The sequence below is a fragment of the Oncorhynchus nerka genome, linkage group LG12 (genome assembly GCF_034236695.1).
Source record: "Oncorhynchus nerka isolate Pitt River linkage group LG12, Oner_Uvic_2.0, whole genome shotgun sequence".
NCBI classification, from domain to species: Eukaryota; Metazoa; Chordata; class Actinopteri; order Salmoniformes; family Salmonidae; genus Oncorhynchus; species Oncorhynchus nerka.
The window spans coordinates 70876208-70894886 of NC_088407.1; the positions used below are offsets into that span (position 1 = coordinate 70876208).

An 18679-nucleotide genomic window follows, 5' to 3' on the forward strand; every position below is an offset into this window, starting at 1 on the left:
TAGTATTAGTATAATGCCTATGAAGAAGTAAGTTCCTGTAGCAGACTGAAGAGGTAGCCTAGCAGACAAAACAAAACAATTCAGAAAAGCACCAGGTGACTGATGCCAGTATAAAGCACCTGTCTCAGACTCCACCCATGAGTTCCAGGTGTGGTCCACCAATCTAAAAAGACCAAAACATCTGAAATGATGTATGTCCCCAACATGAAACCTCTTCATGAATAGGTATCACTGCTATTCTGACCCCCAGGGAAGAGTAGAATTGAATAGAAATAGAATACAAACCGTAGACAGTTTACCAACACCACTACATCATAAAGAGAAACTTGTTTGCTTGTTGATAGTATAACATAATCACTTTCTCCCCTGAGAGTCTTGGCAGACATACTGGCATAGCTTCTAACTGAGGTTCAAGGGAGATTACATTGAATGGCAAAGCCTACTGTTGCCACAGTAGAGTAATACACATGTTGTGAATGCAGTCAATCAACACTGATGTAGCCTATACACATATCCATCTCGCATTGTTTCCATCATTCATATCAAAATTAGCCTACACAGTAGGCCTAATTAGGCTATACTGCACTCGTAAAATTACTACAGATCAAAGCGTATTCAAAAAGCAGGTCGAATCTCAATGTAACTTGAATACTATGGCGGTTTGTAATGCATGCACACCAGTTCTATGGGTAGAACACAGGTTCTTTCGCCACATAGCCCTCATAAATACACTAACTGAGACAAAAGACACACGAAACTCGCAAACGCAACCGCGTAAAGACATTCTTCACATACCAAGGTGATCAAATCACCTTTACTGTGCAAAATGTTGCTGACAAAAAGTGTCGGCGGCGGTTCACAGGGATCTTTAATTTGCTATTCTATTGACATGTTATCCCTTCGTCCCACCCATACAGCCTATCCTCAGTCATCGTATCTCATCCGTGTCGCCATAAATCATTTCAAATTATTTATCTGGAATATATTCCACTGTGGAAAATAATACACCACTGTCATAATGTTAGTTATCTAATATCGTTTTAGCTCACCTCGTAAACAAATCCATCATCGAAGCAGTTCGACGCTTTACACTTGTGTATTCCCCTTTAACACGATAGTTATTGAGCTGTTGTAGGTGAGATCATCCCTTTTGCGCTCATGCAAAAAATGATCTATTATATTGACAAGATAGTTGAGTGACCGGTTTTACAATGGAAATACATGTCCTCAAAGATGGAAGGCAGGCGGGAGGATCGCGAGATCAGCTCGGACCATTCTAGCCAATGAAAGTATATATAAACTCCAAAACAAGTGGAGTCACTTATATCAGTACCTTCACAACAAACTACCCATTAGCCTACAAAACTTATTTTCGATCAAATTAGCCTCACGTATCAAATTAGAAATTACATTTTTGTTTACCAAATTCGACACACTCTCTTATAAAATGCGTGGTCTTATTTTTCGTGGACAGATATTGGGCGGAGTAAACCCTCTCGCTTCGCCTCTTCCTCTCTGCTCATATGTTAGCGCGAACTGACCAAGGATAACAAAGCAATGTTTGTATGGGAAATGTAGTTCCATAGGAATGGCGCTCCAATGGAGAACTGTGATCAGCCCTTGTAAAAAAGTTTATAGTACCTTCAGAAAGTATTCACACACCTTGACTTTTTCCAAATTTTGTTGTGTTAACAGCCTGAATTTAAAATTAATTCAATTGAGACTGTGTGTCACTTGTCTACACACAATACCCCATAATGTCTAAGTGGAATTATGCTTTTTATTATTTTTACAAATTAATTAAAAATGAAAAGCTGAAATGTCTTGGGTCAATAAGTATTCAACCCCTTTGTTATGGCAAGCCTAAATAAGTTGAGGAGTAAAAATTTGCTGAATAAGTCACATAAATTGCATGGACTAATAGCGTTAAACGTGATTTTTGAAGGACTACCTCATCTCTGTACCCCACACATACAAATACAATTGTCTGTAATTCAGTCGAGCAGTGAATTTCAAATACAGATTCAACCACTAAGAGAAGGGAGGTTTTCAAACGCCTTGCAAACAAGGGCACCTAATGGTCAATTGTATTTTAAAGCAGACATTCAATATCCATTTGAGCATGGTGAAGTTATTAATTACACTTTGGATGGTGTATCAATACACTCAGTCACAACAAAAATACAGGCATCCTTCCTAACTCAGTTGCCGGAGAGGAAGGAAACCACTCAAGGATTTCACCATGAGGCCAATGGTGACTTTAAAACAGTTACAGAGTTTAATGGCAGTGAAAACTTAACTATATTTTCTTAAAACTGCAACCGGATCAACAACATTGTAGTTACTCCACAATACTAACCTTCACACATCTTGTTTGCAATAAGGCATTAAAGTAAAACAGCAAAAACGTGGCAAAGGGGCCTCCTGAGTGGCGCAGCGGTCTAAGCACTGCATCGCAGTGAATCGCTGTGTTAGAGGCGTCACTACAGACCGGGTTTGATCCAGGGCTGTATCACAACCGGCCATGATCGGGAGACCCATAGGGCACCACACAATTGGCCCAGCGTTGTCCGGGTTAGGGGAGGGTTTGGCCGGACGGGCTTTACTTGGCTCACCGCACTCTAGCGATGTGTGGTGCCTGGAAAACAACCTCTCACTCAACATCAACAAAACAAAGGAGATGATCGTGGACTTCAGGAAACAGCAGAGGGTGCACCCCCCTATCTACATTGACGGTACCGCAGTGGAGAAGGTGGGAAGCTTCAAGTTCCTTGGCGTACATATCACTGACAAACTGAAATGGACAACCCACACAGACAGCGTGGTGACGAATACGTAACAGAGCCTCTTCAACCTCAGGAGGCTAAAGAAATGTGGCTTCTCACCTAAAACCCTCACAAACCTTCACAGATGCACAATTGAAAGCATCCTGTAGGGCTGTATCACCGCCTGGCATGGCAACTGCACCGCCAGCAACTGCAGGGCTCTCCAGAGGGTGGTGCGGTATGCCCAACACATTACCAGGGGCAAACTACCCACCCTCCAGGACACCTACAGCACTTGATGTCACAGGAAGGCCAAAAAGATCATCAAGGACATCAAATCAAATCAAATCAAATGTATTTATATAGCCCTTCGTACATCAGCTGATATCTCAAAGTGCTGTACAGAAACCCAGCCTAAAACCCCAAACAGCAAACAATGCAGGTGTAAAAGCACGGTGGCTAGGAAAAACTCCCTAGAAAGGCCAAAACCTAGGAAGAAACCTGGAGAGGAACCAGGCTATGTGGGGTGGCCAGTCCTCTTCTGGCTGTGCCGGGTAGAGATTATAACAGAACATGACCAAGATGTTCAAATGTTCATAAATGACCAGCATGGTCGAATAATAATAAGGCAGAACAGTTGAAACTGGAGCAGCAGCACAGTCAGGTGGACTGGGGACAGCAAGGAGTCATCATGTCAGGTAGTCCTGGGGCACGGTCCTAGGGCTCAGGTCCTCCGAGAGAGAGAAAGAAAGAGAGAATTAGAGAGAGCATATCAACCATCCGAGCCACTGCCTGTTCACTCCACTATCATCCAGAAGGCGAGGTCAGTACAGGTGCATCAAAAATGGGGTCGAGAGACTGAAAAACAGCTTCTCAACGCCATCAGACTGTTAAACAGCCATCACTAACACATTAGAGGCTTCTGCCTATAGGCTTAGACTAGAAATCACTGGCCACTTTAAGGAATGGAACACTAGTCACTTTAATAATGTTTACATATCTGGCATTATCTCAAATGTATATACTGTAATCTAGACTATTCTACGGTATCTTAGTCACTTAATAATGTTTACATATCTTGCATTACTAGTTTCATTTGTATATACTGTATTCTATACTATTCTACTGTATCTTAGTCCGTTCCGCTCTGACATCGCTCGTCCATATATGTATATAGACTTAATTCATTCCTACTTAGATTTGTGTGTATTGGGTATATGTTGTGTCATTTGTTAGATATTACTGTACTGTTGGAGCTAGAAGCATAAGCATTTCGCTACACCCGCAATAACATCTGCTAATCACGTGTATGTGATCAATACATTTGATTAGATTTTTGGTGGGCCGTGCATCTGCAGGCTGACCTCGGTTGTCAGGTGAACTGTGTTTCCTCTAAAACATTGGTGCAGCTGGCAGGCGTGTGCTAATAAGCGAGGTTAGGCTGCATCATGTTATGGGTACGCTTCTCATCGGAAAGGACTAAGGAGTTTTTCAGGATAAAAAGAAACGGAATAGAGCTAAGCACAGGCAAGAGGAAAACTTGGCTCAGTCTGCTTTCCATCAGACACTGGGAGACAAATTCACCTTTCAGCAGGAAAATAACCTAAAACACAATGCCAAATATACACTGGAGTTGCTTACCAAGACAACTTGGAATGTTATTGTTTTAATTAAACCGTCTTATAAAATATATGGCAAGACATGAACATATCTGTCTAGCAATGATCAACAACAAACTTCACAGACCTTGAATAATGTGCAAATATTGTGCAATCCAGGTGTGCAAAGCTCTTAGAGACTGCTAAAAATGTCTCAAACCATGTTTTCGCTTTGTCATTATGGGGTATTGTGTGTAGATGGGTGAGAAAATAAATATATTTAATCCATTTTGAATTCAGGCTGTAACAAGACAATGTGGAATAAGTTAAGGGGTATAAATACTTTTCTGAAGGCCCTGTATGTGTAAGTAGCTTATTGAGAGCCTTTAAAGACTATAAGACAATGTGGCAAATCAACATGACACCATACTGTATCTTCATCTGACAGGCATCTTTCTGGAATTTAACATAATAGATATAACATAACAGAATAAAATAATAAATACATCACAGTAGTTTTAACCAGTAAGTAATAAAAAGGCAATGTGAAAAGTCTTTGAAACCCTCCTACGCATTATGATGCAGAGCTGATGGGAAGCTGATGGTGGAGGGGTAACATGGGATTTATTTAGCCAAAAACAGGGCACAGACAGAATTACGGGGGATTACAGGAATAATGGTGGAATGAGAGCTGTATGGTGGAATTACAGCCATGACAGCAGCTGGTGATGCATGCAGTGCAGAGCAGACCATAGCTCCAGGATTATGGTCCATTTTGGAATACAGAGATTTACTACTGATTTTAGTCCTAAAAGTTGTTTTTGTTCCTTTTATGTATGTTGTAACTGGAAACTGTGTAACATAGCTCGACCTACAGGGGTGACTACTACTTTTAGTTCCTCACGCCTCCGATCTGGTTTATATATCCAAGGTGGATTTCTTTTGGTTCAACAGTCTACTTAAACACCTTGTCCTTATCGTTTACTCACCCTTGCTTTTTCTTCATCAGCCTCATTCTTTACAGTGGTTCAAGAGATCATCACTTTGGCAAACCATCATCATCACCAGCATCATACTTTTCCTTATCATCCCTATAGAATTGATGGCTTCTCTTAGAGGCCAAGCTACACTGTTTGCAGTCCCAGAGCCATAGCCAGCGAAAGGAGTGAGGCATGTAGGGGGTGACGTCAGGGGCTAGTTGGTCTGCTTTATGTGCAGAAGGCAGCACTTCCAAAGGTTGAACTGGGTGTATTAGTGGTGCGTAAATATTTAAATTGTCCAGGCCTGCTTATTGTTCCCAGCTGGGGGGCTAATGGAGGTATGTAAGTGTCGTGTACAGTCAGTAAAGCACAGTAAAGCTGCTCTAGGGATAAGCCCCCTGTACAGACAGACTGGTCGTTGTCGTCAGGCAGGGTAGGCAGGACTGTATGGAGTTCAAACTAAGGTTTCTCTCTCTGGTTTACATTACATTTTTTCTCTCTGTCTTTCTCTTCGCAGGTCTGTTCTGTTCTCTTTCTGACTTGGCTGTACTGTAACTCAACCAGATTCATTTGTTATGATGTGTTCACTTTCATTTGTTTCACCTTAAGGTCAAATATGCAGACTTGTTGACTTCATAGTGATCTTTTGTTGCTATTCCTGAGACCAACACATTTGTAAGGAGAATTGCCCACCTCTGTGCAGCAAATCCAACCAGACAATGCTTCTACATCCTAGAACTTTACCGTGGAGATGTGTAAGAGCTCTTTATAATGTAGATAGAACATCACTGAAACAAAAGTTTTTCTTAAAAAGTTTTGATTTCCAGCTTGATTTATAGTTTTAAACAAAAGGAGAAATCCACCAAGCCTTTTCCACACACACACACACACACACACACACACACACACACACACACACACACACACACACACACACACACACACACACACACACACACACACACACACACACACACACACACACACACATCAAAGGTTGTGATTGATGGAGGATTAATGATTGGTACGATAGTATGTCACGCTTTGTATAGAAATGCCTGAGAGGATTGTAGTTGGACCACAAGACTATTTCTATAAACTGTACTGTATTAGACCTATAGCTAACAGAACAAAACATTATTCAGCAGACAGGCAAACTATACAGCTGTCTGCACCCTCTCTCAAATCTTTCATATCTCAAACATATAGAACTGTGCTTTTTCATTTCTTTCATCCACACTGAATATTACCAACACATTGTGTATTTCCAAACGTGTTATAGTTTTCAATGAAAACAGCGTACAGTGTTACGTTCTTCCTATAACTCCATTACAGTAACATAGAATATAGTATGCCAATTATTGCACAGTATATTGTTGTACCACCCTGTCCTTTCCTTGTCTAGAAGGTATTGTCATTGATACCTGAGGCTGAACACCCTATTCCTTACATAGTGCACTACATTTGACCAGAAAAGTAGTATACATTGAATAGGGTGCTATCTCTGGGATGTCCACTTATGGGAGGTGAGGGATCAATCCTTTAATGCCTCTGATCTGATCTCAGATTAACCCTTAATACTCTGTCTCCTGGGGAGGGATAATTGACCAATCAGATGTGAAAATTATCTGGTGTGAAAAGATCTGATGTGATTGGTCAAAAGACCAATTAGTGGAAAAAATATCTGAATTGGTCTGCCTGTGTTGATGCAGCATTAGTAGTTCTCAATGACTGTCCTTTCCAAAATACCAGTGACCCCAAAAAAAGAAAAAGAAGCACCCTAATTTCCATTTCTACAGCTTATATCAAAATGATAACTCGTAGCTCACTATATATTTTTTACTATATCATCTTTAATTGTTCCACTCATGCTGGAAATCATACTTAAATTCATGAAGCAACATAAAGGCCTGTTAGAGCTGTGACTGACATAGGGCCTTGGTGAACTGCTTCCTAAGTGTGCAGTAAACATTCAATAAACTCAGCAGCCATGCCATTCCATTAAATGGTGCTTGTTATGACACTGTAGCTTGGGAGACTATAAAGAGAGTGTCTAATACATACTGTACTTACAGACAGTGAAACACATCAGGCTACTATAGGTAGAAGCAGAGCTATATTACATCTTTATATACATACAGTATATGCTCACACATGGCATATGTGTTTATATTATGGATGGGCAGAATCATGGGTGTGGAAGAGTAAGACTTGGCTTTCCAGATACAGGATCTATCCTCCACACGCTCGGCTCTTCAGGAGATAGCCCAAGGCCAAGGGGCTTTTGATCATTAAATATTTACCTTTAGAGACCTCATAGCTTGTGATTAGCCGATCCCAATAGTAGACATTCTTCAATTCAACACAGCTTGTCAAAATAGAGGTAGTTAAACAAATTGAAAGCGAGCATGAGCTTTTCCATGACTATTTGAAATTATTTTATAAATTGGTTTTATATGAAGCTGCTACTGATATCTGTTTAACATAGCCACGTTTGTTAAGACTATGTCTCATCAACCATGACAGCTTAAACAATAGCGTAGCCTACATGTACAGTACCAGCCAAAAGTTTGGACACACCTACTCATTCAAGGGTTTTTCTTTATTTGTACTATTTTCTACATTGTAGAATAATAGTGAAGACATCAAAACTATGAAATAACACATATGGAATCATGTAGTAATCAAAAAAGTGTTAAACAAGATTGGGATTCTTCAAAGTAGCCACCCTTTGCCTTGATGACAGCTTTGCACACGCTTAGCATTCTCTCAACCAGCTTCATGAGGTAGTCACCTGGAATGTATTAAATTAACAGCTGTGCCTTGTCAAAAGTTCATTTGTGGAATTTCTTTCCTTTTTAATGCCAATCAGTGGTGTTGTGACAAGGTAAGAGTGGTATACAGAAGATAGCCCTAATTGGTAAAATACCAATTCCATATTATGGCAAGAACAGCTCAAATAAGCAAAGAGAAATGACAGTACATCATTACTCTAAGACATTAATCCGGCAAATTTCAAGAACTTCAAGTGCAGTTGCAAAAACCATCAAGAGCTATGATGAATCTGGCTCTCATGATGACCACCACAGGAAAGGAAGACCAAGGCTAACTCTACTGCAGAGGATAAGTTCATTAGAGTTACCAGCCTCAGAATTTGACCTTTATTTAACTAGGCAAGTCAGTTAAGAACAAATTCTTATTTTCAATGATGGCCTAGGAACAGTGGGTTAACTGCCTTGTTCAGGGGCAGAACAACAGATTTTTAACTTGTTAGTTCAGGGATTCGATCTTGCAACCTTTCGGTTACTAGTCCAACACTCTAACCACTAGGCTACCTGCTGCTTACGCTACCTGCTGAATTGCAGCCCAAATAAATGCTTCACAAAGTAAAAAGTAACAGACACATCTCAACATCAACTGTTCAGAAGAGACTGCGTGAATCAGGCCTTCATGGTCCAATTGCTGTAAAGAAACGACTACTAAAGGACACCAATAATAAGAAGAGACTTGCTTGGGCCAAGAAACATGAGCAATGGACATTAGACCGGTGTAAATCTGTCTTTTGGTCTGAAAATTGAGATTTCTGGTTCCAACCACCATGTCTTTGTGAGATACAGAGTAGGTGAACGGATGATCTCCACATGTGTGGTTCCCACCATGAAGCATGGAGGAGGAGGTATGTTGGTGCTTTACTGACAACACTTTGATTTATTTAGAATTCAAGGCACACTTAACCAGCATGGCAACCACAGCATTCTGCAGCGATACGCTATTCCATCTGGTTTGCACTTAGTGGGACTACCATTTGTTTTTCCAACAGGACAATGACCCAAAACACACCTCCAGGCTGTGTAAAGGCTATTTGACCAAGAAGGAGAGTGATGGAAGGCTGCATCAGGTGACCTGGCCTCCACAATCACCCAACCTGAACCCAATTGAGATGGTTTGGGATGAGTTGGACTGCAGAGTGAAGGAAAATCAGCAAAAAAGTGCTCAACATATGTGGGAACTCCTTCAAGACTGTTGGAAAAGCATCCCTCGTGAAGCTGGTTAAGAGTGTGCAATGCTGTCATCAAGGCAAAAGATGGCTACTTTGAAGAATCTCAAATGTAAAATATATTTTAATTTGTTTAACACTGTTTACTACATGATTCCATATGTGTTATTTCATAGTTTTGATGTCTGCACTATTATTCTACAATATAGAAAATAGTAAAAAATAAAGAAAAACCCTTGATTGACAAGGTGTGTCCAAACTTTTGACTGGTACTATATATAAACAATGGAATACTAGATCATTCATGGGTGTCAAGGGTGTCTTAGTATAGCCTAACAGTTCCACTGGTTTTTAGTTAGTCTGCAGAGATACTGCATCAAAGATGGCGGATTATAAAGATGAAGCAAAAACATTGAAAAAATTGGCACAGTTCTAGTCTACTTTAGGGGTGGCTCTCCCATAGGCAACAATGCAATAGCAACTGGGTCTGGTCTACTTAGTTAATTTGCCAGGCACCAAGCAGATAAAAAGAAGCCTATGAAATGTCTAGCATTCTCTTGAGTCTCTGACTGTATCTTCTCAGTGACAAGGAGTACCACCTGTTGGTCATAACTAGTAACTGCATTTGAATGCTGCATCAAATGTACACTAATAACACTAAGCACTACTGAATTTTATTTCAGATTTAATTCCATGAATAAAAGGATGTCAGAGATTTTCCAAATTTGGCACAGATTACAAAGCAGAGAAAGTTGGGGCAGTATTGGTCAACATTGTGAAAATGTATACAACGGGTTAAAAATCTGTAATCAAAAACTATTAAGAATCCATCCTCATAATCTTTCAATAACACAGTCTGGAGCCATAAACTGGTGGGAGTCCAATAGCCTTTTAAATACTGTATGGTTTTCCAAACTGTGTACTTCTAAGGTTTATCTAATTCTATGGTTCCATTTTCTGTGTTCATCTATTGAGGACCTTCCTGAGATGTTCCAGCTGTGCCTGATTGACGCTGCTGCCTCCACAGACGATCATCACCAGGGGCCCTGCTAGGGGAACGGGCAGCCGGCCCTCACCCTGCAGACTCTGGATGACCCCACAGTACCACAGCTGCTAATGCAGCCCCGCAGGCCAGCTCCACCAGCACACGTTCCTCGTCTGGACACACACACACACATAAGCAAGCACACATGTATACACACAAACACAAACAGAAAATATTTATTTGTGACCTGTAGCTATTTCTTTCTTTCTGTTTCTTTTAGAATACCTCCATATAAAGCAGAGTAAAGTATAGGGATCAGAACAGTGATGGCTGGTACAACGCTCACCCAGGAAGGTCTCCACTGCTTGCAGAGCCTGCTGGTTCAACGCTCACCCAGGAAGGTCTCCACTGCTTGCAGAGCCTGCTGGTACAACGCTCACCCAGGAAGGTCTCCACTGCTTGCAGAGCCTGCTGGTTCAACGCTCACCCAGGAAGGTCTCCACTGCTTGCAGAGCCTGCTGGTACAACGCTCACCCAGGAAGGTCTCCACTGCTTGCAGAGCCTGCTGGTACAATGCTCACCCAGGAAGGTCTCCTCTGCTTGCAGAGCCTGCTGGTTCAACGCTCACCCAGGAAGGTCTCCACTGCTTGCAGAGCCTGCTGGTACAACGCTCACCCAGGAAGGTCTCCCACTGCTTGCAGAGCCTGCTGGTACAACGCTCACCCAGGAAGGTCTCCACTGCTTGCAGAGCCTGCTGGTACAACGCTCACCCAGGAAGTTCTCCACTGCTTGCAGAGCCTGCTGGTACAACGCTCACCCAGGAAGGTCTCCACTGCTTGCAGAGCCTGCTGGTACAACGCTCACCCAGGAAGGTCTCCACTGCTTGCAGAGCCTGCTGGTACAACGCTCACCCAGGAAGGTCTCCACTGCTTGCAGAGCCTGCTGGTTCAACGCTCACCCAGGAAGGTCTCCACTGCTTGCAGAGCCTGCTGGTACAACGCTCACCCAGGAAGGTCTCCACTGCTTGCGGAGCCTGCTGGTACAATGCTCACCCAGGAATGTCTCCTCTGCTTGCAGAGCCTGCTGGTTCAACGCTCACCCAGGAAGGTCTCCACTGCTTGCAGAGCCTGCTGGTACAACGCTCACCCAGGAAGGTCTCCCACTGCTTGCAGAGCCTGCTGGTACAACGCTCACCCAGGAAGGTCTCCACTGCTTGCAGAGCCTGCTGGTACAACGCTCACCCAGGAAGTTCTCCACTGCTTGCAGAGCCTGCTGGTACAACGCTCACCCAGGAAGGTCTCCACTGCTTGCAGAGCCTGCTGGTACAACGCTCACCCAGGAAGGTCTCCACTGCTTGCAGAGCCTGCTGGTACAACACTCACCCAGGAAGGTCTCCACTGCTTGCAGAGCCTGCTGGTACAACGCTCACCCAGGAAGGTCTCCACTGCTTGCAGAGCCTGCTGCTCAGTGACCAGCTCTGATATGATGTTCATGTTTCCCCCCTTACTGCACTCAAAGGCCTGCCTTCACACCGTCTTCGAACTCAGACACTTGGCCTCTGACAATACAACCGTTGCAGATCATTAGAATGGAATGGAATAGATTTGAATACAACACAATGATAAATGAAAATCTCAGTTTAATCTCTGTTCTCTTCTCACCTGGTGATGTCAGGGAGGGTGACCATCCTGGCAGCCTTTAATTCTGCTGCGTTAAAACAGTCTGCTCCCTCAGCTTCCACAGATGATGTGCTTACTGCCCCAGCCCACTTCCTTACATATTGGCCATATATCACAAACCCCAGAGGTGGCCTTATTAAAATTATAAACTGGTTACCAACGTAATTAGAGCAGTAAAAACCTGTGGTATATGGTCTGATATACCACGGCTGTCAGCCCATCAGCATTCAGGGCTCGAAACACCTAGTTTATCATTTGTGATCTAAGTCAGTCATTCTTGAAGTCATGCCCTTTACTACAGGCTCGGTTAAGGATTTGTCTGACTTAAATATCTTCTCACCAGAGCAGAGGATGGTCAAAGGGTGGAACATACAATAGGTCAGGCCATCAGTCTGGGTCAGACGCAGGGCCTCATCATTAGCCAAGATGGCGTAGCAGTAACTCGTCCTGTCGTGTCGTGTCCCCTGTATATATCTTTTTCGTTTTTTACATATTTTTCTTCGCATATCTCTTTAAAAACTTTTTGCTAAATCTAAGCTTCCAAATACTCTCCTGCAACCCGCCTCACCCAATGTAGCTATTTTTCCTAAAGTATTTATATTTACTTCGGAACCGGAACCCCTCAACTGAAGCTCAACTGAAGCTAGCCAGCTAACCACCAGCCATGCTAGCGGTCTTCAGCTAACCGGTCATCAGCTAACCTTCAGCCCGGAAAGCTCTCGCCAGTTCGAACAACGCGACTCTAACCAGAGCATAACGGACCTATTTATTTTTTCATCCCCGGATTCTTCCCCGGATTCCCAACGCAAACGGAACATTTTTCAGCTGGATCTTCACAACTAGCTATCTAGCTATCTACGAACTGTTAGCTTGCTAGCACAGGCCTGCTAACCGTCTGCATCGCCGCGTCCCAAACACCCATATTTACTTTCTATCTCTTTTTGATTTTTAATTTGTTTATACCTTCCGGAAACCTGCCTCACCCAATGTGATACGGAATCGCTATTATTTTTAATTTTTTAGAACACACTCAAGAACCTCCAGAAGCTAACCAGCTAACTAGCTACAAGCTATTTAGTCATTGTTAGTTTTTTTAACCTGAATAACACTCGCCAGTCCAGCTTCCCCGCCCCATCCACCACTGCCCCCTGGACACTGATCTCTTGGCCACATAGCTGATGCACGCTGGACTGTCCATTAATCACGGTACTCCATTCTGCTTGTTTGTTTTATGTGTTGGCCCCGTTGCCTAGTAAACGCCATTTTACCTGCTGTTGTCGTGCTAGCTGATTAGCTGTTGTTGTCTAACCTACTGTTTTAGCTAGCTTTCCAAATTCAACACCTGTGATTACTGTATGCCTCGCTGTATGTCTCTCTCAAATGTCAATATGCCTTGTATACTGTTGTTCAGGTTAGGTATCATTGTTTTAGTTCACAATGGACCCCCTAGTTCCACTCTTCATACCCCTGATAACTCCTTTGTCCCACCTCCCACACATGCGGTGACCTCACTCATTACAACCAGCATGTCCAGAGATACAACCTCTCTCATCATCACCCGAGGCCTGGGCTTACCTCCGCTGTACCCGCACCCCACCATACCCCTGTCTGCGCATTATGCCCTGAATATATTCTACCATGCCCAGAAACCTGCTCCTCTTATGCTCTGTCCCCAACGCTCTAGGCGACCAGTTTTGATAGCCTTTAGCCGCACCCTCATACTACTCCTTCTCTGTTCCGCGGGTGATGTGGAGGTAAACCCAGGCCCTGCATGTCCCCAGGCACCCTCATTTGTTGACTTCTGTGATCGAAAAAGCCTGGTTTCATGCATGTCAACATCAGAAGCCTCCTCCCTAAGTTTGTTTTACTCACTGCTTTAGCACACTCTGCTAACCCTGATGTCCTTGCTGTGTCTGAATCCTGGCTCAGGAAGGCCACCAAAAATTCAGAGATTTCCATACCCAACTATAACATCTTCCGTCAAGATAGAACTGCCAAAGGGGGAGGAGTTGCAGTCTACTGCAGAGATAGCCTGCAAAGTAATGTCATACTTTCCAGGTCCATACCCAAACAGTTCGAACTACTAATTTTGAAAATTACTCTCTCCAGAAATAAGTCTCTCACTGTTGCCGCCTGCTACCGACCCCCCCTCAGCTCCCAGCTGTGCCCTGGACACCATTTGTGAATTGATCGCCCCCCCATCTAGCTTCAGAGTTTGTTCTGTTAGGTGACCTAAACTGGGATATGCTTAACACCCCGGCAGTCCTACAATCTAAGCTAGATGCCCTCAATCTCACACAAATCATCAAGGAACCCACCAGGTACAACCCTAACTCTGTAAACAAGGGCACCCTCATAGACGTCATCCTGACCAACTGGCCCTCCAAATACACCTCCACTGTCTTCAACCAGGATCTCAGCGATCACTGCCTCATTGTCTGTATCCGCTACGGAGCCGCAGTCAAACGACCACCCCTCATCACTGTCAAACGCTCCCTAAAACACTTCTGTGAGCAGGCCTTCCTAATCGACCTGGCCCGGGTATCCTGGAAGGACATTGACCTCATCCCGTCAGTTGAGGATGCCTGGTCATTCTTTAAAAGTAACTTCCTCTCCATTTTAGATAAGCATGCTCCGTTCAAAAAATGCAGAACCAAGAACAGATACAGCCCTTGGTTCACTCCAGACCTGACTGCCCTCGACCAGCACAAAAACATCCTGTGGCGGACTGCAATAGCATCGAATAGTCCCTGTGATATGCAACTGTTCAGGGAAGTCAGGAACCAATACACACAGTCAGTCAGGAAAGCTAAGGCCAGCTTCTTCAGGCAGAAGTTTGCATCCTGTAGCTCCAACTCCAAAAAGTTCTGGGACACTGTGAAGTCCATGGAGAACAAGAGCACCTCCTCCCAGCTGAGGCTAGGTAACACGGTCACCACCGATAAATCCATGATTATCGAAAACTTCAATAAGCATTTCTCAACGGCTGGCCATGCCTTCCGTCTGGCTACTCCAACCTCGGCCAACAGCTCCGCCCCCCCCGCAGCTCCTCGCCCAAGCCTCTCCAGGTTCTCCTTTACCCAAATCCAGATAGCAGATGTTCTGAAAGAGCTCCAAAACCTGGACCCGTACAAATCAGCTGGGCTTGACAATCTGGACCCTCTATTTCTGAAACTATCCGCCGCCATTGTCGCAACCCCTATTACCAGCCTGTTCAACCTCTCTTTCATATCGTCCGAGATCCCCAAGGATTGGAAAGCTGCCGCAGTCATCCCCCTCTTCAAAGGGGGAGACACCCTGGACCCAAACTGTTACAGACCTATATCCATCCTGCCCTACCTATCTAAGGTCTTGAAAGCCAAGTCAACAAACAGGTCACTGACCATCTCGAATCCCACCGTACCTTCTCCGCTGTGCAATCTGGTTTCCGAGCCGGTCACGGGTGCACCTCAGCCACACTCAAGGTACTAAACGATATCATAACCGCCATCGATAAAAGACAGTACTGTGCAGCCGTCTTCATCGACCTTGCCAAGGCCTTCGACTCTGTCAATCACCATATTCTTATCGGCAGACTCAGTAGCCTCGGTTTTTCGGATGACTGCCTTGCCTGGTTCACCAATTACTTTGCAGACAGAGTTCAGTGTGTCAAATCGGAGGGCATGCTGTCCGGTCCTCTGGCAGTCTCTATGGGGGTGCCACAGGGTTCAATTCTCGGGCCGACTCTTTTCTCTGTATATATCAATGATGTTGCTCTTGCTGCGGGCGATTCCCTGATCCACCTCTACGCAGACGACACCATTCTATATACTTTCGGCCCGTCATTGGACACTGTGCTATCTAACCTCCAAACGAGCTTCAATGCCATACAACACTCCTTCCATGGCCTCCAACTGCTCTTAATTGCTAGTAAAACCAAATGCATGCTTTTCAACCGATCGCTGCCTGCACCCGCATGCCCGACTAGCATCACCACCCTGGATGGTTCCGACCTTGAATATGTGGACATCTATAAGTACCTAGGTGTCTGGCTAGACTGCAAACTCTCCTTCCAGACTCATATCAACATCTCCAATCGAAAATCAAATCAAGAGTCTGCTTTCTATTCCGCAACAAAGCCTCCTTCACTCACGCCGCCAAGCTTACCCTAGTAAAACTGACTATCCTACCGATCCTCGACTTCGGCGATGTCATCTACAAAATGGCTTCCAACACTCTACTCAGCAAACTGGATGCAGTCTATCACAGTGCCATCCGTTTTGTCACTAAAGCACCTTATACCACCCACCACTGCGACTTGTATGCTCTAGTTGGCTGGCCCTCGCTACATATTCGTCGCCAGACCCACTGGCTCCAGGTCATCTACAAGTCCATGCTAGGTAAAGCTCCGCCTTTTCTCAGTTCACTGGTCACGATGGCAACACCCATCCGTAGCACGCGCTCCAGCAGGTGTATCTCATTGATCATCCCTAAAGCCAACACCTCATTTGTCCGCCTTTCGTTCCAGTACTCTGCTGCCTGTGACTGGAACGAATTGCAAAAATCGCTGAAGTTGGAGACTTTTATCTCCCTCACCAACTTCAAACATCAGCTATCTGAGCAGCTAACCGATCGCTGCAGCTGTACATAGTCTATTGGTAAATAGCCCACCCATTTTCACCTACCTCATCCCCATACTGTTTTATTTATTTACTTTTCTGCTCTTTTGCACACCAATATCTCTACCTGTACATGACCATCTGATCATTTATCACTCCAGTGTTAATCTGCAAAATTGTAATTATTCGCCTACCTCATGCCTTTTGCACACATTGTATATAGACTCCCCCTTTTTTTTCTACTGTGTTATTGACTTGTTAATTGTTTACTCCATGTGTAACTCTGTGTTGTCTGTTCACACTGCTATGCTTTATCTTGGCCAGGTCGCAGTTGCAAATGAGAACTTGTTCTCAACTAGCCTACCTGGTTAAATAAAGGTGAAATAAAAAAATAAAAAAATAAAAAGCATCATCCCACACCTGAACAGGCAAAACGAGACAAAAATGGCAACACACACACATGGGGTAACAGGCATAGTCTACAATGTCCACAAGTAAATCAGTCGTCAATTATAAGGCTGTCCTCTGTTTCATCATGAACGCAAGGCAGCATTGAATCACATCTTATCTGGTCAACACTAGGAGGTGCTGTCGAACAAGTGTTTCAACCGTAGTAAACAAACCAGTTATAACGATGCCCATTTCCCATATTCCATGATGTGCGTAATTTAAAGGTTTATGTGGAGTCTGTTTCAAGTGGATTCATATAGACCCATAACTTGTGTGAAACACTAATCATTGAAATGTTACTAAAGTAGTATTCTAACTGTGTATTCAATTAGGCCTATAGATGTGAAATGATTTATGGTAACTTAACTTCAACCCTTTTAAACATGCTTACCTTTTGACACGTGTTCAACACCGCAGATGTTGAATGAACCAGAGGGTTGGGAACTTTCCATTTTTAAATAATCAGTGGTCCCCGCCTGTTTTTACATGTCTATGCTCTCCAAAACAGACTATTTATGTGAAAGGCTTCTGGATTTGCCATGATGGCTCAAGTCCCTTGATATATGATTAGTCAACAACTATGGAAGTCTTTGATCTCCTCTTGAATGGTAGTGCACATGCGCAAATGCAGGGTTTTATTTTCACACCTATGTGCCCAGTCCACAGAAAAGACAGTAGGCAAGAAGTAGGCTACTATAGTACAATTCATTTTGTAATGGTGCAACTTTGTGACAACCATAACTTACTGCGGCTCTCAGTACGTGATTGCTCCTTGACCTTCACAGAAAACTGCACCTGTCAGGCAGATACTAGTCAATGTTTAGCCCAGAGGTGGGATAGATCATAAATCAATTATTAACTCTTGTTTGGTGGACTGTATGAAGACTGTAGCCAATGTCAGCATTGCGCATAGCATTGCAAAACGTAAAGTATAACATTCTATACTGAACTAAAATATAACCGCAACATGCAACAATTTCAAAGATCATGAAGCACAACACATCTCCTTCTCATAGAGTTGATCAGGCTGTTGATTGTGGCCTGTGCAATGTTGTCCCACTCCTCTTCAATGGCTGTGCGAAGTTGATGGATATTGGTGGGAACTGGAACACACTGTCGTACACGTCAATCCAGAACATCCCAAACATGATCAACAGTTGACATGTCCGGGAGATTATACAGGCCATGGAAGAACTGAAACATTTTCAGCTTCCAGGAATTGTGTACAGATCCTTGAGACACGGAGCCATGCATTATCATGCTGAAACATCGGGTGATGGCGGCGGATGAATGGCACGACAATGGGCCTCAGGATCTCCTCACGGTATCTCTGTGCATTCAAATTTCCCTCGATAAAATGCAATTGTGTTCATTGTCCATAGCTTATGCCTGCCTATACCATAACCCCACCATGAGGCACTCTATTCACAACGTTGACATCAGCAAACAGCTTGCCAACACGACGCCATACACACTGTCTGCCATCTGCTTGGTACAGGATTAATCCGTAAAGAGCACACACCTCCATCGTGCCAATGGCCATCGAAGGTGAGCATTTGCCCACTGAAGTCAGTTACGACGCCGAACTGCAGTCAGACCAAGACCCTGGTGAGGATGAGGAGCATGC

At 43.8% G+C, this 18679-nt stretch overlaps 2 protein-coding genes across 2 annotated transcripts in view; both read right to left on the bottom strand.

The window, feature by feature from the left end:
- Window positions 1-1147, bottom strand: part of daam1a (dishevelled associated activator of morphogenesis 1a) — an 89821-nt gene extending 88674 nt beyond the window's left edge. The window contains exon 1 of the mRNA XM_029675774.2: window positions 1050-1147. The gene's annotated coding sequence lies outside the window, so the exon portion shown is untranslated. The remainder of the gene's footprint in view (window positions 1-1049) is intronic.
- Window positions 1148-9917: 8770 nt separating this feature from the next.
- On the bottom strand, window positions 9918-18580 carry sdsl (serine dehydratase-like). Its single transcript, XM_065025014.1, is given in 6 exon segments — window positions 9918-10444; window positions 10446-10498; window positions 11755-11888; window positions 11990-12067; window positions 12069-12097; window positions 18575-18580. Coding segments are annotated over 6 exon segments (441 nt in total). The 3' UTR covers window positions 9918-10303.
- Window positions 18581-18679: the final 99 nt, after the last annotated feature.